At 48.8% G+C, this 22,940-nt stretch overlaps 1 protein-coding gene across 2 annotated transcripts in view; it reads right to left on the bottom strand.

The window, feature by feature from the left end:
• Nucleotides 1-549: 549 nt before the first annotated feature.
• Nucleotides 550-22,940, bottom strand: part of SGSM3 (small G protein signaling modulator 3) — a 29,141-nt gene continuing 6,750 nt past the window's right edge. For both annotated transcript variants that reach the window (XM_057422746.1, XM_057422747.1), the window contains exons 2-22: nucleotides 20,545-20,627; nucleotides 18,776-18,861; nucleotides 17,519-17,585; nucleotides 16,175-16,383; nucleotides 15,916-16,023; nucleotides 15,172-15,315; nucleotides 14,603-14,798; nucleotides 14,228-14,373; nucleotides 13,026-13,253; nucleotides 12,059-12,113; nucleotides 7,981-8,108; nucleotides 7,525-7,680; nucleotides 6,933-6,987; nucleotides 6,415-6,464; nucleotides 5,017-5,169; nucleotides 4,847-4,917; nucleotides 4,458-4,506; nucleotides 4,071-4,156; nucleotides 3,597-3,719; nucleotides 2,104-2,164; nucleotides 550-1,763 (exon numbers count right to left, since the gene is read on the bottom strand). In XM_057422746.1, the coding sequence (XP_057278729.1) occupies nucleotides 1,680-1,763; nucleotides 2,104-2,164; nucleotides 3,597-3,719; nucleotides 4,071-4,156; nucleotides 4,458-4,506; nucleotides 4,847-4,917; nucleotides 5,017-5,169; nucleotides 6,415-6,464; nucleotides 6,933-6,987; nucleotides 7,525-7,680; nucleotides 7,981-8,108; nucleotides 12,059-12,113; nucleotides 13,026-13,253; nucleotides 14,228-14,373; nucleotides 14,603-14,798; nucleotides 15,172-15,315; nucleotides 15,916-16,023; nucleotides 16,175-16,383; nucleotides 17,519-17,585; nucleotides 18,776-18,861; nucleotides 20,545-20,551 (2,262 nt within the window). In that variant the 5' untranslated portion in view covers nucleotides 20,552-20,627 and the 3' untranslated portion in view covers nucleotides 550-1,679. The remainder of the gene's footprint in view (nucleotides 1,764-2,103; nucleotides 2,165-3,596; nucleotides 3,720-4,070; nucleotides 4,157-4,457; nucleotides 4,507-4,846; nucleotides 4,918-5,016; nucleotides 5,170-6,414; nucleotides 6,465-6,932; nucleotides 6,988-7,524; nucleotides 7,681-7,980; nucleotides 8,109-12,058; nucleotides 12,114-13,025; nucleotides 13,254-14,227; nucleotides 14,374-14,602; nucleotides 14,799-15,171; nucleotides 15,316-15,915; nucleotides 16,024-16,174; nucleotides 16,384-17,518; nucleotides 17,586-18,775; nucleotides 18,862-20,544; nucleotides 20,628-22,940) is intronic.

The following is a 22,940-nucleotide window of genomic DNA, read 5'->3' as shown; positions in this document are numbered from 1 at the left end:
CAATTCCTTATCTAGTGAGTGGCCCATCCATCGAATCCAATTGCCTTGACTGAAACCACTCATTTTCACATCAATAAACATGCTGCAACTTCCACCTTCCCATAAGCTTCTGCCCACAGTTCTCCCAGGCCCTGTGTCATTACCATCCCACAGTGCAGCCGAGACTCTGTTTTTTGTAGAGAAACTGGCTGTTGTACAGACAATGCTGCTATCCATGCCTGCCCAGCCCTGGTTCCTGCCAGCCCCGCTCCCTTCCCTCTGGGCCCTCCTCCTGCAGTGTCCCTACACCCTCTACTTGTGCTTTTCTGCTGCCCTTCAGGGAGGACGGGTGGCAGAGAGGCCACTGCTGGCAGCACAACTGCTCCTGCCCCAGCTGCTGGTCTGATGCAAGGCTGGTGAGGAGCCCCCCAGAGTGCCAGTGCAGGCTGAATGGAGACCTCAGCTTGATGCTAACGGCAGCCAGCGCAGAAATGGGGTCCTAATTATCAAAGAACAGAAACGAAGAATTAAATCTCATCCTGGCCCTGTCAGAAAACAAAAGCCAGAGCCCAGCACTCTCCCAAGATGCAGTTTATTTACAAACCCACCAAATAAAGTAAGAATCTAGTGTCATTCCATGAGTAGTTTGTGCTCACAGACAAGCGCTTTCAGTAGAAAGTCACAGACTCCATATCCAGAGCCACCACCACAAAGCAGCAATTCTCCACTCCCGACCTGCGTCCCCGCTGCCACCGCAGGGCGAGGAGGACGAGTTACATCTCCCTGAGCCAGCTCCAACCTGAACCTCATCCTGAGCTACAATGGTGCCAAATATACACACATTCCTGGAGTTCATTTACAGCTTTTTGGTTAACAGTAAAAATCACCTAGAGACTAAAATGACAGCAAGAAACACTTGTTTAGGGGAGAGGTGGTTTTTTTGTCTGCTCCCAGAGGAGACACAGCCCATCCCCTAAGGCTGTCACACTGGTAACAGGCCAGTGCCATTAGGCACCTCTTGTCAACACCCCACACACCAGTGCCAGGGAGGTGGGATGAGGGTGATGCCAGTTGTCCCTTCTCAACCCTGGCTGCAGATCAGAGGAACTTGTCCAAGTGCTTCAGGATTTGCCATCCCTCTCCCTAGCAAAGGCAAGCCCTTGGCTGGCAGGGGGAGGATTTGCCATCCCTGCTCCCACACAGCCATGAGTCTTTCACCAGCCCAAATGCACCTGCAACCACAGTGCCACCTGCCTACGGCACCAGCTCTCATGGACCAAAGCCACCCCACAAGGGCTGTGTCTCTTCCCCATGGCTATAAGCCCATGGGGCAGTGCACAAGGGCCCTGGGCCAGGCCGCTCCCCGGGCACTGGGGGGAGGCAGGGCTGAGGCAAACATGGGATGGGGGGTGTCAGAGATGGGGAAGGCTTGGAGGGAGGGAGAGAGGGGACACTTGTTTTTGTGGCGAGAACACACTTGTCCCTTTGCAGCGTTGCCCTTGACCATCACCTCCCTCAGGTCTGCAGCTCAGCCTCTCGGTGCTGCTGCCATCTGTCCCGGCGGCCTGGCAGCCCTCCGAGGAGGATTCTGTCACGGATACAAGTGGGGGGGTTGGGGAGGGCAGGGGGTGAGATGATGGGGATGGGGGAGAGGAGTGTGCGCCATTGAGAAGGTTCCCCAGGATGGGGCAGGGCGGGCGTCACCCATCTATGTCCCAGCTGAAGAGATGGTGCTTCACGAGCATGTCCTGCACCCCTTCCTTCAGTGGCTTCTTCTCCTTCTCCTGCAGGACAACACAGAGACCCAGGTCAGTGCTCCGCACCCAGAAAAGGGAGGCTGTGTCAGCAGCCTGCTGGCTCTTCCCACCTCCGCACAGCTGAAACAGGGAGAGGCCCTGCGGTTTGGAGAGCACTGGGGAAGGGAGGAGCCTGCATTGCCCCATTTTCCCCTGTCCCCACTGCCAGCATCACAGGCAGAGCCTGCCCTGGCAGGGAAAGCAGCCCCATCCACAGCCTCTGTGCCGGCCCAAGAGGAGGCACAGGATAGGCTGGAGCACAGAGCTGGGAGAGGCAGAAAGTGAAACCCTCGGCTAAAGGAAAGAATGAGAGACGCCACCTACTCACCTCCCTCTTTACCGGCAGCTCCCAGTCCTGAGAGAGGCTGAAGGCGAATTTGCAAAGGACTCTGCAATGGGAAGAGAGTGATAGTAACACACGCACCCACCCCAGATCACACCCCCAGCCTGGTCCTACAACTGCTGCCCTCAGGCATGTTTGTTGGTGTTGAAAAGGCATCACCAGCCCTTCATTCCGTTTCCCCCTCCTCTTTGGGCTTCACATCCTGTCAGGCCCAGGCTGGGAGGAGAAGCTGGAAGATGTGACTCAAGTGCAACCCCTACAGAGCCTGATGCAGCAGTGCAGGGAGGCACGGGCAGGCTCGGATGCTGCTACACTGACTGCACTCAGCTGGAAAAAGGGGTGGCAGGTTCCTCTCCAGAAAGCAGACCCCTGCCAGTAGCACTTACGAGTTCATGCACTCCCCCTCTCTCTCTCGCTGGCCCCAGCTCTAAGCAGGGGTTGCAGGCACAGCCTCAACCCTGTCCTTAGGACAGGGATGCAGAGCTCAGACCTCCTGGCAACAAGCACATCAGCCCTTCCAGCTCAGGGGAAATCCTGCGTGGGGGTCTCCTCTGACTCCTGCAGCAGTGGTGGAGCCGAGGCTCTCCACAGGAAGCTGGCTGAGAGCAATGCAGTATCAGCCTCTGCTCTAGCTCCACACAAACCCAAGCCCAGCCACGAACCAATCCCACTCGACCCTTTGGCTGTGCTGAAGTAGCACTGTCCCCATGCTGCGAGAAGGCAGCCGCAGGATGTCCCTGACAGTAGAGGTGGAGGGGACTGGTCCCATTCAGCAGCAGCACAGGGAGGACACAGCACCCTGAGGCGTGTGCATCCTGGCTACAGATGCTTCCACTGGGGCCAGAGGGTGGTGCGGACAAGAGACAGCTCCCGCAGGATGGCAGCAGTAACAGGGCTGGAATGGTGGGTGCTTTGCAGCTCCCTGGGACTGGATGTGGCTCCGCAGACGCAGGAGGGCCAGGAGCATGCCATGAGATGTCTGCCCTGGGCTCCACGTGATGTGCTTTATGCAAGCTCAGGCACTAAAGCCGCAGTCAGCCCCTGACATCACTCCCTCGCTTAATCAGGGGTCAGCCAGTGACTTGACACCTTCCTGGCCAGTGACAACCACTGTCTCCCTAGCACATTCCCTGTTGCCTGCTTGCACTCACAGTGGCTGGTAGAGGACCTGGAGAGCAACAGGTAGAAAAGGCAGTCTCTCCATCAGAGTAGGTGCGGGGCACAGCAGCAGGTCACTGGCAGGCAGGGGCTGCCTGCTCGTCAAGACAGCTACACAAAAGCCAAGCCCTTGGATCAGGCGGGCACCCTGCATTGCATTAAACTGTCAAGACAGTTGCTGCTGCCTCAGCACACAGAAGGAAATCTCTGCAGCAGGGATGTCTGGGCAGCACAAGCTGCTGCTCACTGGAGAGGGCCACCTCCTGCAGGGGAGGAGGAAATCCATGCCAGACCCTGGTGAGGCCCACGGGGACACTTACCTCAGCTCACATTTGATCTGCACCCAGCCGGGACTGCGCAGGAATGACCAGGGATGGAACCACTTCTCCACGGTCTGCAGGCTTGAGCACAGCACCTCCAGCCACAAATGCAGCACCTGCTCACTGCAGCAATGGGGTGGAGGTGTATTACTAAGCTGAAGGAGGGAAAGAAGCCCCATCCCTTTGGGACAGCCTGCTTTCAGCCCAAGTCTTGACCCCAACCCACAGTCCCAGTGGGACTGGATAACCCAAGTAAACTTGTGTGAGCCACTTCATGCAACAAGAGCTACTTCTTCCAGCCAAGAGTGATACCAGCATGATGAACAAGGAGTAGATCTCACTCTTTGGCTGCAGTGAGATAATGACCCTGCGGCCTAAGGTAGATTGAAACAGCTTCTGCCCTTTAGCCCACTCTGCCCCCTCCAGAGCTCCTTGCACCCACCATGCCAACGGTATCAGGACTAGATGACTCACTTGAGTCCAACACAGATGAGGGAACGAAGCTTCACATCCATCTGTGCATGTGCAGCATCGTGTGTCATGTTCACAGCCTGAACCGCCTGCAGGGAGGGAAGATGTGGTTACCACCTCCTCAGCTGAACCTTAGGCTGGGCAGGGCAGCCACTTCAGCAGCACAGCTGCCCACCCTCACCCAGTGCCACCAGCTAGCACCAGGGGAGCCGAGCCCTCCCAGTGGCTTCACTTTGTGCCTTCCCCCCAGCACCTGGAGTCTCTACTCCCTATCAGAGAAGGTCTAGGAGACTCTGGAGCATCTCCCTAGAGATGGGCATTCAGCAGCCTCCATGGGGAACTTCCCCATATTAGGAGCTGGGCTCTGGCTGGGCTGAGGGCAGCGCTTACCCGGTAAAGCAGCTCCTCTGGGGTGAGGACTTTGCCATCTTCATCAAGCCTGCAAAGATCACAGCAGAGACCTAGCTAGATCTGAAGCAGATGCTGGCCTTTTTCTTCTGTACCCCAACAGCTTTCTTACTACTGCTAAGCCCACAGGTGATCATGCAGCCATGAAAGAGCAGGATACAGATCCAGAAGCAAACACAGGAGTCCAGAGAAGGGGATGAGAGCCACTGCCTACCGCAAGTCAGCACCCGCACAGCAGCCTGATGATACTATACCCACAGGAGGATGGGGCAGCCCATGAGCCTTCCCAAAGTGGAGAACAGCAGTGGTTTGATGAGCATGCAGGAGCAGGGCACAGACCCAGCTACTTCGTGTGACTAAAGTGGCCTTACCTGTAAGTCTTGCAGAGCACAAGGCGAGAATACACAGAGTCAAAGTCACGTTCCACTTCTCGGCTTGCAGCCTAGTGGAGCGAAGGGACAGTCAGAAAACTCTGCGCTACAGCGCCCTCATCCCAGCCCTCCGGCAACACTGCCCCACAAAGGGAACTGAGACATCTCACCTCTTCAATGAACAGCCAAGGGTGGCAGGGCCCCCCCAGCAAGGAAGGCTTCTTCAATCCATGTTCAAGTATGGACTTCAAGGCTGGACAGAGTGTTCCTCGCACCAAGTCCGTCACCCCTTCTGTGACTGAGTCATCTCCAGCGATGGAGTACTGTGGAACATCAAGAAGCAGCTCTCAGCATGTTGCTGAGGGGCAGAGAATGGAGGTGCCACTCACCTACAGCTCCTATGCACAGAGCTCTTCCACTCCAGGTGCCCACCAGCCCCTCCTCCCTTAACCCCTTATGCTCTTGCTGGCTCTGGCATAAGGCACCACATTCAGTGCTAGTCCCTGGATATTTGCTGGGACACCAGGACCTTTGTGCCTATGTGGTGCCCAGGAGACCACACAGGTGACCACAGCACCATCCTGGCAGCATTCAGCATATAGGAACTGTTGTGGTTTGGTGTGATGCTGACTGAGCTAAGGTGAGGGACTTGACTTGCACTGAGGGTCTCTGGGACATTTTAAGACAAGGCAAATGGGGCTACAATAGGTGTTCCCTGGTCAGCTGGTACATCACTTCAAGGTATCACCCTGACACACTGTTCCATGAAAGATATTCCAAAATTAGGATGGGATCCTATTTCCACAGATGGGAGGAGAACTGTTCAACAGTACAGGGTGTGTTTATACACACAGAAGTGATCTGCATCTAAGGAACTAGCCCTGAGAAGCGAGTGAGGTAGCAAGTGAAATGTCAATACTGAACTCTCCAGGGATGTCCCCATGGGATCTCAAGTCACCCTTTAAGCCCTTCTTCACTCTCCAAATGCTGAGGAGAAGGAGGAACAGGGCTTTCTCCGCTTTCCCTGCAAATTGCCTAGGCCAACAGCCAATGATGTTTGCTTCCTATCCAATTATCCCGGTCTTGGGGCCATACTGAAGTATCCATTCTAGACAGGTGGCAAGGAACTGAGACACTGCCCCTTGGGCACAGCTGCTCAGAGAGAATTCACTGCAGTGACCACAAAGCATGAGCAGGATCCACAGGCACAGCCTCAAAGGAGGAAGGAGGAGAGCACAGGCAGCGGGAAGCCAGCAGAAACACTGCCCACAGGATCCTCCTGCACACCTGCCTGCTGCTTTCTCAGCTTGCCCAAAGTTCATCTCTAGGGCCCTTGCAAGCCCAGGCATCACATTCAGCTACGCCCTGCAGCCCTGTGGGGCCCTCATTCTCCAACCATTCAGCTTGAGGAAGTTGTGCAAAGAGGCTTAGGAAGATAAGTTGCCTGATCACATCACCAAGTGCTCAACAGCCAAAGAGAGCAAACAGACTGAAGGAGGGACACAGACAGCTCTTTTCAACTGTTTTGCATTTATGACTTTACAGGTGGTGTGGTTTTTTTTCATTACCTCTTTACTCCGCTCATCCAAGATCTCCACAAATTTTGCAGGAAACCAACCTGCAAAGAGTGACAAAGAGGTAAGCCTGACACAGACACTGAAAACCCCTACACAGACAAGATCAGAGCCCAGCGGAAGTTGAGAATAAATCAGGGTTCAAACCCAAAGAAGGGTCCAATCCCAAAAGAAAGGTCCATCCCAAAGACATGAGCATCCTGAAAATCACAAGAATTAAGGCAACTGCACGAAGAAGCCAACTATAGGACACTGCCTGCAAGCAGCAGAGATGACATGCACCCAACCACCTTGTGCCAGGAGGATGGAGCCTAAAGTTGCTGTTCGCAAGAAGCAGGCTGGCAGCTGCACGACCGCTCTCATACCCTGCTTTAACCTTTCCCTTGTCCCTGCCAGATGCTCCGGGTAATCAGCAGAGCCTTTGTTACAAACGTGCCAGAGCAGGTGCTGTGGATGAATGGATGCTCTGCATCCAGCCCCACTCTCCCCAGTGAAACCAATCCTGCTCTCACCTCTCAGTCCATTCAGCTCTCCCACCCAACAGTGCTCATCCTTCTGGGAAATGATCTGAAAAACAGGGAGTGGAAAACACTGGTTAAAAAGTGCAGTGCCTGGAGGGCTACAGCTACCTGGCTGTGTGTGCAGAATGAGGAACTGCTTTCTTAGCTGTTTTGTCAATGTTCTGTTCTCACATGGCCCAGGGCCTTCAAGGTCAAAAAGGCGCTGCAAACACTACATTACCCCGTTCTCCCCTGTTTTGGATGGGACACACACAGCTAAAATGCAAATGCATTCTTTTACAGCCTTACCACAGCTCAGTGTGCAGTGTTAAACTGGGACTCAGGCTGGACCAAATCGATCTTCTACTCAGCTGCATGGCAGCCAGGAAAGGGACTTTGTGTTTGCATTGAGAACGAACACAAGCCAACTCTCACAGGGACACACTGCCTCATCCCCTGGCAGCTCCCAGAAACACCAACTGCTTCCCTTGGGCTCCTAACTGGGCTCTAAGCTGATCTCCTCCCTTCTTTCCCTGCAGAAGAGGCAGTGCAGCACCCCAACAGGCCGGTCCTGCCCTGGTCCCTGTCTCAAGGGCTGATGTACCGTGATGATGTCGTTCTTGCGGAAGCCCAGCTCATCGTCGTCGTGTCGCTCAAAGTCCAGCAGTGCCTTGGCTCGCCGGCGGCGGTTGCGGGAACAGGCCACGTAGTTCTCGTGGTCCCGCTGGTGGCTCTCCATGCTGTAGTCTGGAGTCAGATCCTAGCACACGTGTGGGTGAAGAGCAAAGAGGAACGAAAAGCAACAGATGACTCCCAGCTGATGGGCCAAAGCCTGCATGCCCCTCTTCCCAAAGCTTTTCCTGCTCCTAGCTGGAAGACAACCTCCCCACACAGCCTTCCTCCACCAGGGATAGGTTGAGCAACCTTCCCTCTCCACCCATTACACCTGGCATGTTCTTCCTTGAGCCCATGCTCCAGAAGCATGTGAACAGCCTGTGGTGGACACCCAACGCTCATGCCTGGAACGCACAGCAGTGCAGACCCAACTGTTCCCACTCACAATGCTGCAGTTCTTGGGATCCACGCACTGGAAATGCCTTGCCACCTGGAGAATGGCCTCACGCAGGTCAGCCACCAGCTCCGTCTGCTTGATGTTCTTGGCTTTCAGTGCCTCCAGATCATCATCCCCTGGGGGAGCCCACACAGCCAGAGGGAAGGCAAGGAAAGAAACCAAGCATAAGGCATTTATTTTTTTTTGTTAACATTAGAAATCATCAATTCTGTAGAAATCAAAAAAGCCTGACATTAAAAGTGCCTGCACTAAGGCAGGTACTTACTGCCAATCTATAAAATGATGTAAATAGCTTATGCCAATTTGACTGTCTCCAATTTTAAGGAGCTGGTATTTCAAAAAAAAATCTGGAACTGGAAGATGTCACAGAATCATAGAACAGTTTGGGTTGGAAAGGACCATAAGATCATCCAGTCCCAACCCCCCTGCCATGGGCAGGGACACCTCACACTAAACCATGTCACCCAAGGCTCTGTCCAACCTGGCCTTGAACAACACCAAGGATGGAGCATTCACAACTTCCCTGGGCAACCCATTCCAGTGCCTCACCACCCTTACAGTAAAGAACTTCTTCCTTATATCCAATCTAAACTTCCCCTGTTTAAGTTTTAACCCATTACCCCTTGTCCTGTCACTGCAGTCCCTAATGAAGAGCCCCTCTCCAGCATCCTTGTAGGCCCCCTTCAGATACTGGAAGGCTGCTATGAGGTCTCCATGCGTAGAGATGTCATCTCTTGTCATCTGGGCAATTCAGTACATCAAGGAGCTGCGTGCTGCGTACCTCCTTTATACTGGGTAGACATTTCTCTATAGGCAGCTGAACGATGGGACACAAAACTTGGGAACTTTCAAAAATTCTCTTCAACTGAAATTGTCTCGAAGCTGAAACACATTTTAATTGAACTGCTTCTGATTTCCGTACACCTCACAGGCTGAGAGCATATTCTTCACTGAGTCTCAAAAAACATGTGAAAAGCCAAAACAGCCCACTTTGCTGAATCAGCCTAGCAGTCAGAGCCACAAGAGAAAAGCTGTCACCTACTTAAGACCTTGACCTCCCTAACAGCCAGATTTCAAAAGGGTTTGGGCATATAGAAATGGTCATGAGTCCAGAGTAAAAATTACCAAAGCATCTTTCAACAGTCACTAATTCCTCCTAGGAGCTTTCACAGCCTACCTCTATCAATTTATGCAGATAGATACCTAATGGGATGGATTCTTTACAGACAGTTGATGTATCTGAATGCCTTGAAAACTGGGTACATGATGTTTGGTACATGATGTTTTGTTTAAACTCAAAAATGTTTTCATACATCTGTTTTTTCTCTCTCTAATATACTGAAGATGTGGTAGCTTGAGTAACAAAATCAACATTTAAACAATGTCTAATTTTGATACAAACACAGCTTTAATGCAAGACCCAAGTAAATCATTGGCTAGCAAATTAGTACTCTGCTTATCCCCTTAACAGCACTGTAGAAACCAATATGAATAGTGTGGCCCAAGCTATACAGCTACTGCAACAGCTATGTACACATGAAGCTTCTGCTTACTGAAAAGTGATTAACGTTATCTTTTAATCACAAGTAATCTTAATTAAATAGACCCAAACTTTAAGAATACAAATAGAAGCCCAAAATTAGATTTAAAATAATTGTTCAGAATTGTTTTCTATTTATTAAATCAAATGACTAGAGAATCAGACGCACAAAACTTAAGAGAAAACAGAACTTTGTTTCTGGACTAGAAAAATTGCAGGGCATTGCAGGCACGGGACTTACTTCCAGTCCAAGCAATGAAAATTAACAAAACCTCCCCCTCAGTGGCCAGGGGTAAGCAACAGAGCCTGTAAGATTCAACAGAGCCTCACTACAGATTCAAAGACTGTAAATACATAGGTGATCACGCAGACAGTGGGGATTTCCAGAAACTGCATGTTGCTAAAACAGACTGTGACTAAAGAAGAAACTACTCAACCACAGCTGCAGTAGCTCCATGGGCTGCCCTCATTTACATAGATCACTGATTCTTCCTGTACTCATTCTGGCCAAAATACTGTGCTCCTCCAGCTGTACTAAGGTCAATCCCACCCAAACACAAGCAGGAGATATGGGAAGCAAGTTCCATACCTTCCTACCTCAGAATATACATGACAGAGAAGAAAGGTTTCCTCCAGATTCACCCCACTGCACCTGACACGCCTGCATATACATTTCCAAAACAGGAAACCAGTGTGGGATCAGCAATGTGTGGGGAGGCTCTATTTTGCGTCTGCAGAGACCGATTAGCTGCACAGTTGTGAAGAGGAGGACTAGCTGTCCTGCATTTCCTTGTTGCAGTGACCATCCAACAGGAACAGAGCAAGACTGCACATCATGTTCTCTGCAAACACCTTTCGCTGTTTCTTCTTTCTATTCCTTCGTTAGAAATCTGGTCCAACTGCTTGCATATCAGCTAGAGAAAGGGGTGGCCAAACTCATGTAGCATCAGCAAGACTCTGGCCTTGAGCAGGAGAGGTTGCACCACAGGCTCCTAGAGGTCCCTTCCAAACAGTGCTCTGTGATTCTATGACTCCTGTCCAAGTCACTACTAGTACCTGCACTCACTCTAAGAAAGAACAACCAAGTTCTGGGCAAGCTGTTATTCCCACCCAGATGAGGTCTATGTACCAGCTCTACACAGTAACTATCACAGGCAGCAGACTTTACACTTAAGGTTGACGGGTAGTTCTAGTATAAGATGAATTTATCACATCCCAGCTTTCCTTCCCCTCTCTTAGGCTGAAGTTTTCCATTCTGGTTATCTGCTGCAGGATGACAACTTCTCTATTCTAACGAAGATTTCAAATACCAAGAAGAATACTATGTAAAAAACATGACAGTCACTGTTCAGAAACCCCACTAGAATGAGAAAGCACTATCAATCATCTCACTTCTACCACTGATACATTTTGAAGCTTGAATTTAAATTTTATCTTTGCGTGTGGTACAACTCACTATCATCTTCATAAAACTACTCAAACTTGGTCAAGGAGACTATTTGAGATACAAGAAAGATTTATCTGGCAGTTCAGTTCCCTGCTGGTTCAATCATCTGTCCTGGATGTATGATAACATTACATACAGGAGGCCTGAGATCAAGTTGCACAAGCAACTTCCTTGCATTTCTTCACTTCTGCAGCTTGACTTTACAGCATCGCTGGTCTTCTACCGTAACTTTTATATGTAATGCTGTATGTCCTTGTAGCAAGCCTGTGACAATAGATCATGTTCCTGGAGAACATCAGAAAAGCTCTTCTCTGAAAATACCAGTAAGCCCAAGTTTTAGATTTAGTCAGGCTATTTCAACCACAACAGGAACACTATCTGAACCCTGTAAATTCAGTATGGTGTCTTCCTCCGGAAAAAAACATTTCTGTGGTGAAATGTGGCAATTTCAAGAACACTAACCAGTTGCAAGGAAGATGATGACAGTGAGGCCTAAAATAGAAAGGGTTATTATGGAGTCAAAGAAGCAAGTTACTATTAAAACCCATGCAAAACCTATTCTGGCTTTGTGTCTTCTGGATATATGCTGGCTTAGCTCATAAGCAAAGAAAATTAAGCCTCAAAAATGCTCACAACATTGAATTCTCAAGGTAAGTAAGGGGGCACACCAGTGATGTTTGCATTTATAAATTCCAGTGGTGACACACTAGACCATCTTTCCTTGTCTCAGATTTTCAAAGATGCTCCAGAGTAAGACTGGGAAAGAACAGCTTCCAGCCTGTGGACTGCATACAGTCTGCCAGAAAACGCTTTTGACCTGTTGGTCAGTGCAAGAAGGACATCACAGCTGGGCTGAGCTAGTCACCATTCAGGGACTAACCATGCAACCTAAAATTTACTTTCTGAGCTCAGACCAAAGCAAGCACCTAGAAAACTGCATTTCTTCACTCTCATCCTTCAGTTCTGGCTCCCTTCTACCCTCTTTTTCTGCCCCAGTGTTTCCCTGCTTTGCTTGCTCTCTTCCTTCCTAGGCTGCTACACCCATCAACATCACATGACAGGCACAGGATTGTCCTTACCAAAAAGCAGGGAGGTGATGCCAGATTTCCTGCGCTGAGTTCTGCGGCGCACAATCTGAGGGAGAGAGAAAAGAAAGAATGCAGCACACACAGTAGGACAGATTTCAGAAATAAAATAAAGCAACCCTTCATATTGGGCAGCTTTGGGCAAGGGGTCCAAGACAGCTACCACTGGACAGGGGAGGAAAGTGAACTAGCAATTTTAGATAGGAGTTATTCTGGTTCTGACGCAATGAATCACCTCTACTGCTTGACCTGCTCCATGTGCAACAGGTTACTTATAGCTCAACTGTTACAAAAGCATAACTGAAGTTCAAGAATCAACCATGATTCAAGTAAATAATCTAATTGCACTTGTTGCCAAAACCAGGTCCCCATGTAATTATGTATAAATTTCTAAGTGGATGCCGATTATATTTTAGAATTACAGGAGTACTTTGTGATAAGCACGCAGATGAGCATCAAAAATACATCTCCCACACAGGCTTGACAAACAGAAGCTACATCATCTGTAATGGCAGACTGTAGTCCAAGATTAAAGACAGGTGCATTTTTTATTCAGCTTCTCATGCTGTTTTCTGACTCTGCCTTCCAGAGTTATCTTAGTGTACCAGATTCTTACAAATGGATTAACTCCAGGTCCTACTTTGCTCTGTGTGCTCCAAGCAAATTCTGCCAAAAGCAGTTGGTTCTTTTAGTTTCCATGAATGAAATGCATACATTTCATCAGAACTGTCATTAATGATAACTACAATCAATGTCAACATCCCTTTCACCTGATGATTTATCAACCAGGACAGATCTGACAGCATCTCATTAGTACAGACCTTCCTCCAACTTCCCAATACCTTTTTCCTCTGGATGACAGTTATCCTGGAGCCATAATCCTCTCCTACAGGAGGACTACTTACTCACAAACAGCAACTGGGAGGGAATACATAAGGGAACGTATATGAGCAGCACTCACTTTGGATAAATTGTTGACAGTGGTGCTGGAGTTGAGCAGCTGCCCTTGGTCAGCAATGAGGTAGGCCAAGTGTTTGCGACGCTGAGTCTCCACTGCCACATCTGTCAGGGAGCCAGCCACGCGCATGGCCTCCTGCAGCAGCACATCTGCATCTTCAATCTGACTGGGGATGTCCGAGAGCGTGTTAAAGATTGAGGCAGAGTTCTCAGACTGGATTAGCTCATCCTCCTGCAACGAAACAGTCATTTTGCCACACAGAACAATGAACACTACAGCTATGCTCTTGGGCCTCCTAGATGTGATTTATATTCAGTGTAGAGCTTGGGTATGTGTAACTAGATGTAAAAGTCTAGTTCCATAAAAGACTTGAAAAATTCCATAAAAGAATTCAACAGGAAAAGTTCAAACTATGTCTGGGAGGTGAACAGCACCTTTTAATGCTCTACTGCACTGAGACCTGCCCTCAGAATTTTATCTGGCATGTTTTTGAATCACAGCATTCATCATTTAAAAGAAATCAAATCAGCAAGGAAAGACAAAATCAAAGCTATTCTGCACCCACCACTAGGACTGGGCACAGCGGGATCTAGCTGGGAATAAGAGAATGGAAGCTGCTCAGTCTCACACACTCTAGAGTGCCTACCATGTCCACCTGTGCTCCACCTTCCCCCTACTCCCAGCGGGCTCACCCTTGCTCTTCAAACAACAAGCTGAACCACAAAATCATTTTTCACATAAAAAGAAAAAGATCATGTGGTTAAATCAGGTAGAGAGGCTAATCATATGTGGTCAGGACAATGCTAATCTCTTGGAGCATTCAACAGTGCCATCAAAAGCTTCCCAGATGACCATAATCTCTGCTTTAAACCTCTGCTCATAGATCGTGCAAAATCAGGAGGTGCCTTGGGTTAGCTAAGATGAACCCACAAGTTGGGATCTAAACTGAACAGAAGGGACAGCTAATGGGGTTTAATTATGAGAGAAAACCAGCAATCCCAGATTTCTGCATGGTGCCTTGGAGATTTTTCACAGCCTCCACTTCTGAAGGCAGCAGGAAGTCATCTTCCCTAGCACACTTCCAAACCACATACAGGAAGCAGACACAAAACCTTCTTGCCCTAAAGGACTTTTCTAACTAACTAACTAAAACTCAGGATTAAACATCAAAGTACTATAAAGGAGGAAGAGGAAGTGGAAATTACCTTCATACTGAGCATGCCCAAAGTGAGTTGGAACAGCACCAGAGAGCCCTCATAGAAGAACAGGTCCCAGATACGCAGCAGCAGCTTGATGTGAACGACACTAGCGAAAGAGGTGAGGAACCAGTGCAAGGTGATCAAGGAGAGCTCTGTGAACAGAGGTACAGAAAAGAATCACAACATAAGAAGTCAACCAACCAGTGAACAGGGACTGTCCTAAGTGCTGTCCTCTCAGCTTAAAGATGACCATGCACTGCCTCTAGGGCCAGGAGGTTTGCTCCTGGCTCTGCTTCTCTCTCTTTGTGAAACAAGAACAATAATCTTTGTCTACATGTCACCCTGGCAATAAAAGCTATGGTTTCTAGGGCACACTTTTACCAATATCGTGCTCCTGGAGCAGCTTGTCCAGGCGAGGCAAGTATTGCACAATGAGCTGTCGCAGCACACGCTGGTCTGTCTGTACGCCCATCAGGGTGGTGCTGAAGTAGGAGGCAGGAACCAGTTCCTCGATGATAGCACACATCATCCAGAAGGCATCTTCCTCCTCCAAGAAGAGCAGCAGAGAGGCAGCCACCTAGGATTTTGAAAGAAGAAACACATGTCCTAAGAGGAGCAGAACTCTTTCCGCCCTTCCTCATGTGGAGATGGACCAGTGTCTAGGTGATGAACATCCTCCTTCGCAGCAGCTCTCTTGCAGTCTTCACCGAAGGGATTTCTTCTGAGTGTAATGCATGCCCCTCCCTAACAAAGTGGACTGAGTTCCTCCACATCTTTGGATACACAGTGCTACTCCCTTACCGAAGGAAAATATTCCATGTAGAAAGGATTTCCTTTCAACTCATCTGGAGGCCATAGTGTCTGGCAGTATTGCCTCAAATCATTTGCACCAGCGTAGCAACCACAGACAAAACTATCGCTATCACAAAGACACTCTGAAAGCAGGTTACCATGCCAGTGCCCTGGCAATACCCAATCTCTGGGTAGAGCCAGGCAAGTCCACGTAGTATCCTGCGTAGCCGTGGCACACCAATACTGTTCATGTTGGAGAAACAGGCGTTGCTGGGCATTGTGCGTAGCAGGTCCTTTTCAATCTGCCAGACAGTCATAAACAAGGACAGAGTCAGTTTGCAGTATATGAACAACTGCCTTCTGCTCTATGCACTTCCCCACGGCCCCTTGCCTCAGGGAACTCTGCTTCCCCACACCCATCTATATGTCCTTAGGCACCAAAGAAGGTGGCTTGCCCAAGCACCTGGAGTCAGTTTAACAGCCTTCAGTAACATGTGAGACAGAGTGACTTGGTGACTCCCAAGGAATACTTGCCTAAACTCAACCCCTAGTTTCACCACTAAGAATAGCAAGCATAGTAGTTAAGAATTTCATCTGCTTGGATTTCAAGGAAGGCTTTCCAACAAACCTATTCCAGAGAGAAACCAACAACCTGGCTGTATCTGACAGAGGACTTGGAGGTGAACAGCCCTGAGATCTCCCTTAGGCAGTGCTGTTCCTTCTTCCAACCATTTTGAATCTAGCTTCTTGGTGATGTGTGAACATACGCAGAGCAAGATTCAACCATGTATCTCCTCTCAACTGTCCCTGCTTCAGGTGTCAGACCCCTTCCTCCTCACACAGCAAATTTCACTTTCTCCCCACTTCCCTGTGCCCAGTCAGCACTAGGCAGTGTCTTCTACCTGTTTGGCAGCAATGGTTTCATTGTTAGAGCTGTTTTTCACAATATCCCGATATGACATCTCTGAATTCCTCTTCTTGTGCAAGGCTCCAGACAGGCGCATCCACAGCTATAGGAACAGGGTGAACAAAGACAGGAGGAGTCACTAAGTCACTAAGAAAGTCAAAATCTGGCACCCTCTCAACCAAGAGAAAGTGGTCTTGCTCCACTCTCTCTTACTCCAGGCAGGAGAGCCTGCCCAGAACAGGCAGCACCCTCACCTGTGGCCTCATGCTATGTGGGATGCCGGCTAGCACCAGGGAGCGCAGCTTGTCTGAATGAGGTAGGGTGACCTCAATTTTGTCCCAGGTGAGGTCACCCACGTCATGGTTATGTGTGAATTCCAGATGAGCCTGCCACTTGAGCCTCTGTTGTGGCTCCTCTGTCAGTGGGATCCCCAGAAGCTTGCTGGAGTTTGGCTCAGCACCATCTGCCTCAGCAAAGGGAAGGGAAAGAAATGGAAACACGTGAGTGAGGGAAACAGGAGAGGGAATGAACATAGGGCAGGGAGTAGGATGGCCATCCAAAGAAAGCACATTAAAAACATTCACGTCTTCCAGCCTGAGCATGGAAAGGAAAAGACTGGTTTCTGTCTTCTCCATGCAGCAAATTTTATGGTCATAAGCAAAAGGCAGTGAGGCCTTGAGAACTGAAGAAGCTGTCAGCAGGATTCTAGTCCCTACTTAATCATGATTTAGAACAGAGTGTGGCTAGAATTAAACAAGATCCTGGCAGCAGTTATCCTACTGGGTTTTGTAAGGATCTGTAAATCAGGCTGACAAAAGCATAGCAAGCCTCAGAGGTGGCAAGCAGAAGGTATATGCTCATGCAGGTAATGAGGTGAAAAATTTTAACTTTGGGTCTATTGAATCACCAAAATAGCTTTAACAAGAACACTTCCAAATTCACAATGAGAGAGCAACTTAACCTGAGGCTGGCTTTCTAAAATAGATACTTCAGCACAAGTACAGGTTTGACGTAAGGCACTCTGTCCTTCACCATACAACACATCCTGACAATGCAGTCCAGATCTTTCTGCAGATTTTATAATGCACAAGTCAATCAAATGTTATGGCTGAAGAAAATCACTGTGTCCTGTCCTCATCTCCAGGTCATTGCTTCAAAGAAGATCCTCTATGACTCAAGGTGCCTCAGTGCTCACATGCAAGCAACTTCTGCCCTTGCACCGTATGGCCTGAGCCCTAGAAATGTACTCTCAGAGCACATAAAGCCATTCCTATTCTCCCCACTCCTTTCTCTTCCTCTTTGCAAAGGCGGCCAGCTGTTGTAGTTCAATGCCCAGCTGCAATAGCTCTCCCTCTTACTCATGGCACAAGCATAATGGGGTTGGAAATGACTATGCTCCATAGCCTATGCTCCAGACCCCCATTAGACCAGCATGTCCAACACAGTCAGTTACAATGGTAGGATACAGAATGATGTCTACAGATGGGTAGATGAGACTTGGCACAGAATGGTTGAAAAATCACCCTGTCATACTCTGAAGCATGGAAAGGGCTGGACGCAGGACACAATGGAAGGGGAAGGTATGGGACTGGCTTTACCTTCCTTATCAACTCGGAAACCGAATTCATCATAGTGGAACTCTGGCTGCTCGACAGATTCTTCTTTCTAGGAGATGTGAAGAAGGAGAACAGACACTTTAGCTCTGAACAACTGAACAGAGACATTTGGATATTGCCCCATCCCACCACTGTCCACATTGTGCCCTCTGAGTGACTAGACTAGAATTCCTTGCCCTTTTCATTTTCAATGCCTCCCACCACGATTCCCAGCTGGAAGTATGGCAAGTAAGTATGCCATTCCCATTTTGACTTCACCATGGAAGCTGTGAAGCCCTGCCTTCACACCTGCACAGATTCTCCCAGCAATCCTTCTTCCAGCACCATATTAAGGTCAGAACTTCCCACCTGGAGAGGCATGCAGCGCTCTTCATGGACTGAGAAATCCACACACACCAGCTCAAGCGGTCTCTATTGTCTATGTCTATAATACACAGCAGTCCTGTATGTTACCTCTGCACACACACTGCAAATTCAGCTCCCTGCATTGCTCCATCTCCCGCCTGTTGCTTTCAGATTTTCTCTGAAATATGACAGGCAAAACTGGGATCTGCACCTGTGAAGCAAGCCCAAATTACAGGCCAAAAGAAATTAAAGTCCATGACCCAAATCTCAGCTTTCCTCATCTGTGCTCATGGTTGGCATTGCAGGAGGTTACAACCAGGCTTTTTTGTGAAGTGAAAACCTACAGATACCTCCCCTTTTCCGGAAGGCCCCTGCCCCTCCTGTGTGGTCTCCCACAAGCATTACACCTAGGCAGCACCCAAGAAGCATGCTTCTAGCATTGCTCCACAGTAAGCTTTACTCTGCTTTACAGGGCCTAACTGCTTTCAGGAAACACTGCGGGTAAGTTACAAAATTCCATGGCTGCTCCCTTCCTTCCTGCTCTGCCCACCTGGTGACAAGTGTTGAGGCTAGCATTTCCTGCCATGCACAAGCCGTCTTGAGTAGCTTAATGATGACAGAGATTCCCTGAGGGTGTCAACATTTTCAAAGTGGAGCAATAGTTGCAAAACAGCAAGGCAATAATTCACACAAGTTTCTTAGTGCTCTGAAAGATGCTCTTGCAAAAGCCAGGATGAAGCCGCAAAACATGTGAAGTTTAAATAGCAAACAAGCATCCACAACCAACCACTGGAGTAAAAGTGCACCCCTCCCTCCTTTCCCCTGTGGCTTTCAGAGACCATCAGAAATCACCAGGGTCCCAGAGGACACCCCGCTCCCTGCCCCACACTGTACCTGCGTGTATTTTGCCAGGATGTCCTGAGGCCAAATGCTGGGAGTGAGCGCTGAAAAGGGGCCCCCAGCAGGGGGAGTATGATGGCCTAAACAGAAAGAGATCAACACACAACAGTGAAAACCTGGAAAGACTGCCTTGGAAGGCACATACTCAGTAAAGGTTTGTTTCAGCAACGGAAGGACTCACTCGGCAGTTTATCACTACTGCTATCCTAGACATTGAAACAGCTCCCGCTTCACCAGCAAAGTAAGTAAGCAGAAAAATAATTTTTGGGTAATGGTTCCCCTGGCTTGGCATTGATCGTGAAGCTTTTCCAAGCAGTAGAAAGATCATATGATCACAGAATCATAGAACCACAGAATGGTTAGGGTTGAAAGAACTTTAAGATCATCTAGTTCCAACCCTCTTGCCATGGGCAGGGACGCCTCACACTATACCATGTTGCCCAAGGCTCTGTCCAACCTGGCCTTGAACACTGCCAGGGATGGAGCATTTACCATTTCTTTGGACTGGCTGTGCCAGTGCCTCACCACCCTCACAATAAAGAACTTCTTCCTTATATCTAACCTGAACTTCCCCTGGTTTAGTTTAAAGCCATTATCCCTTGTCCTATCATTACAGTCCTGGATGAAGAATTCTTCTCCAGCATGCTTGTAGGTCCCCTTCAGATACTGGAAGACTGCTCCGAGGTCTCCATGCAGCTTCTCTTCTCCGGGCTGAACAGCCCCAACTTCCTCAGCCTGTCTTCATATGGGAGGTGCTCCAGTCCCCTGATCATCCTCGTGGCCTCTTCTGGACTTGTTCCAACAGTTCCATGTCCTTTATATGTTGAGGATGCCAGAACTGCACACAATACTCCAGGTGAGGTCTCACAAGAGCAGGGTAGAGGGCAGGATCACCTCCTTCGACCTGCTGGTCACGCTCCTTTTGATGCAGCCCAGGATACCCTTGGCTTTCTGAGCTGCAAGTGCACACTGCAGCCAGCTCATGTTCAGTTTTTCATCAACCAGCACCCCCCAAGTCCTTCTCTGCAGGGCTGCTCTGAATCTCTTCTCTGCCCAACCTGTAGCTGTGCCTGGGATTGCCCTAACCCAGGTGTAGGACCTTGCAATTTGCTTTGTTGAACTTCATGAGGTTGGCATTGGCCATCTCTCAAGCGTGTCAAGGTCCCTCTGGATGGCATTCCTGCCCTCTGGTGTATCAACCAAACCACACAGCTTGGTGTCATCGGCAAACTTGCTGAGGGCGCACTCAATCCCACTGTCCATGTCAGCGACAGAGATGTTGAACAGGATCAGCCCTAACACCAACCCCTGAGGGACACCACTTGTTACTGGTCTCCAGCTGGACATTGAGCCACTGACCGTAACTCTCTGCATGCGGCCACCCAGACAGTTCTTTATCCACTGGGTGGTTCACCCATCAAATTGATGTCTCTCCAGTTTAGAGACAAGGATGTTGTGCAGGACAGTGTCGAACGCTTTACATAAGTCCAGGTAGATGTCAACTGCTCTGCCCCTATCCATCAGTTCTGTGGCCCCATCACAGAAGGCCACCAAATTGGTCAAGCAGGATTTCCCCTTAGCGAAGCCAAACACATCATTGCTTTTCATATGCCTGAAACTAAAACATGATGCCATGGAACTATTTCTCTTTCCTAAAAGTCCCTTTCTTAGAGGGACCATTTGGCCTTTCTGCTTCTTTTGCTCAGTAGTAAGAGATAAAAGCACCTATTTCACCTATACTGTGTCCATTTTTGTCTGCTCACCTGACATTGTGCTAGGTAAGGCTGAGTAGCAGAGGTCGTCAGCAGGTCCAGAAATGCCGTTATCACAGGTCAGATGTCAATATCTTGTTACAAGAAGAAAAAAACAACAACAAACATATTGGTGATGACAGAATTTAGTCGGTATCTAAGCACATGGTGAAGAACAGACACACCCTTCACACACAACTTGCCCACAGGAAAACTAAATCCCTTAGTATTTAAGTTCTCCCACAGGAACTTTAAATTCGAGAGACTGGACTCTTGGTTTCATTCCTACCCATTAGCTTGAAAGAGCACGCTGTCATTCACCAAATTCCTTGTGACAGTAACAGCACTGCTGACTGAAAGAATGTCAAAACCCCAGTCAACTTCCATCACTTTTTCCATTACGTATTGTGAGTCCTGTATTTATTCACCAATACTATAAAACCCATACCATCATTCTCTGAATACACCGTCCAGGGAGAAAGGACTGGAATGGTGAAAAGGGTTTAAGGATTAGCTGCAATAAGATTGAAAGGGATTTTAGGAATGGCATCACAAACCAGGAGCAAAGTGTATTACGCTGTGGAATACAGCTCCCTGAAGGGTGCTGGCAAAACTTCTGAAAATGATTTTCTGTGACTAACTGGGCTGGGATGTGGACAGCATGTTATCGAGTACCTCTGCAATGAGCCAGGCTCCTCTGAACTACATCAGGCAATAGACCTCAGATGATGAAACAGCCTGCATAGCTCCCCTGCTGACTTTCCTGATACCAGTTCACAGCAGAATTTTATAGGAGTTTTCCACAAAAACAGTGGAATGATTTAGTAATCAGAGGGAGAGATTTTGGACTTTAAGACCAACCTTATAACTCCATGTGGGAGCCAGCAGGAGCCACCTCTGTGAAGCAGATAAAGACAGTACTGGGATTTATCAGTCACTTGCGCTTACTTGGAAAAGAACCTAGTTAAAACTTACATTTGCATGACCGGGATGGGTTTTCCAGCTTCCCCATTCCAGTAAAACTACTTAGGACTGCAAATGACTAAAAGAAGGAACCCCAGGGATTCATCCAGCAAGCCCTGTCCAGCTGTTTATAGAGCTCAATAGTACAAGGTGATACTGCCTTTGCATCTCAGTGAGCTTTCCAGTGAGCTCTTGCAGCCTGCAAGTGGCTTGCTACAGCACTCCAAGATAAGCAGCTGTAAAACACTACAAAAGCGTGAAAAGATCTATCTGAGAACACAAACGTTAAGGCTTCTTCCTCCCAGATTTGAACAGTTCTCTGCAAGGGAAAGGCTGGCATGGATAAACAGACACTCTGATTTTCTGACACCAGCTCTGAAGGCAAAAAGAAAAACACAGAAAGAAACAAAAAAAAGTTCAGCTTTTATTTCTGAGAAGTAACATTGTCCACACAATGGTCAACTGCTCACCCATGAGTTCTGTAAACGTTTTTCTATACTTCCCATCATCATAGCCCCACTTGTTGTCTTAGCACCAACTCTTCCCTGAGTAGCTTTGGAGACATAAGAATTACAAAATGAGCACCTGCAGCTCATTAGACATTGGAACGCACACAGCATGCACGCCAAGCAGGTAAAACTGCTGACAATACTTATTCCCCTTTCAACATCATTGTGAACATATTTTGATGGGGTATTTGTCAGGCTTATCACCACCCTGCAACCACAGTTGCTCTGTTCCTGAGCCTGCAGTATGTCCTTCTCCCCTGCCTTCTCTCAGCCCAGGTTAACCTTGTTTCTAATGACTTTTATTAGGAATGGAGTCACAGTTTCAGCCATGTTGTATGTCTGCTCATGCTTCTCATTACCTGTGCTCTGAATCTGTCCTCAATGCCTCAAGTTTGTGAGCAGGGATCCCCTCGGTCATTAGCAACCTTCATCGCATCCACAGTCACTGCTGAACCAGCCTGCTAACAGAGGAGCCAGGCCCATGTGTTAGGCACGTAGACGAGAAAACACTCCATAACAAGGGAATTAACCACGGTGCTTGGGAAGCTGGGCAGGAGTGCTGAAGCTACAAGTGCCTCCTCATCCCAGGAGAGGTGTAGCAGAGGAAAACACCTTCCTTTGTCCACGTCATCACATGCTGGCCTTTGCCTTGCTGGAAATCACTCCCCTGCCTGCTGCCTGCATTGGAGCACTGAACTTGGTGGGCAGGTTTTTCCTGTCCCTGGTTCCTATAGAAACCTTCCTGTGAGCACACATCTGGGACTGGGCCCAGAGAAAGCCTGAAGCTCACCTTGCTGCTGGCACTGGGGTGTGCAAAAGGGCAGAGTGTCAAGCATGAATCACACCAAGAGAAGGCTCCAGCTGTGGCACAAGGAGGTGGTGCACTGGGGACCACCCATGGAGCAAGATGTCTTCAAGAGAAGATGCCAAGCCCAC

The sequence above is a fragment of the Pezoporus wallicus genome, unplaced genomic scaffold, assembly GCF_028554395.1.
Source record: "Pezoporus wallicus isolate ANWC-B61680 ecotype Strahan unplaced genomic scaffold, APGP_CSIRO_Pwel_v1 contig_8839, whole genome shotgun sequence".
In the NCBI taxonomy this organism is placed as follows: domain Eukaryota; kingdom Metazoa; phylum Chordata; class Aves; order Psittaciformes; family Psittacidae; genus Pezoporus; species Pezoporus wallicus.
The sequence above is the reverse complement of the archived record's forward strand: the minus strand, read 5'-3'. Positions and strand labels throughout refer to the sequence as shown.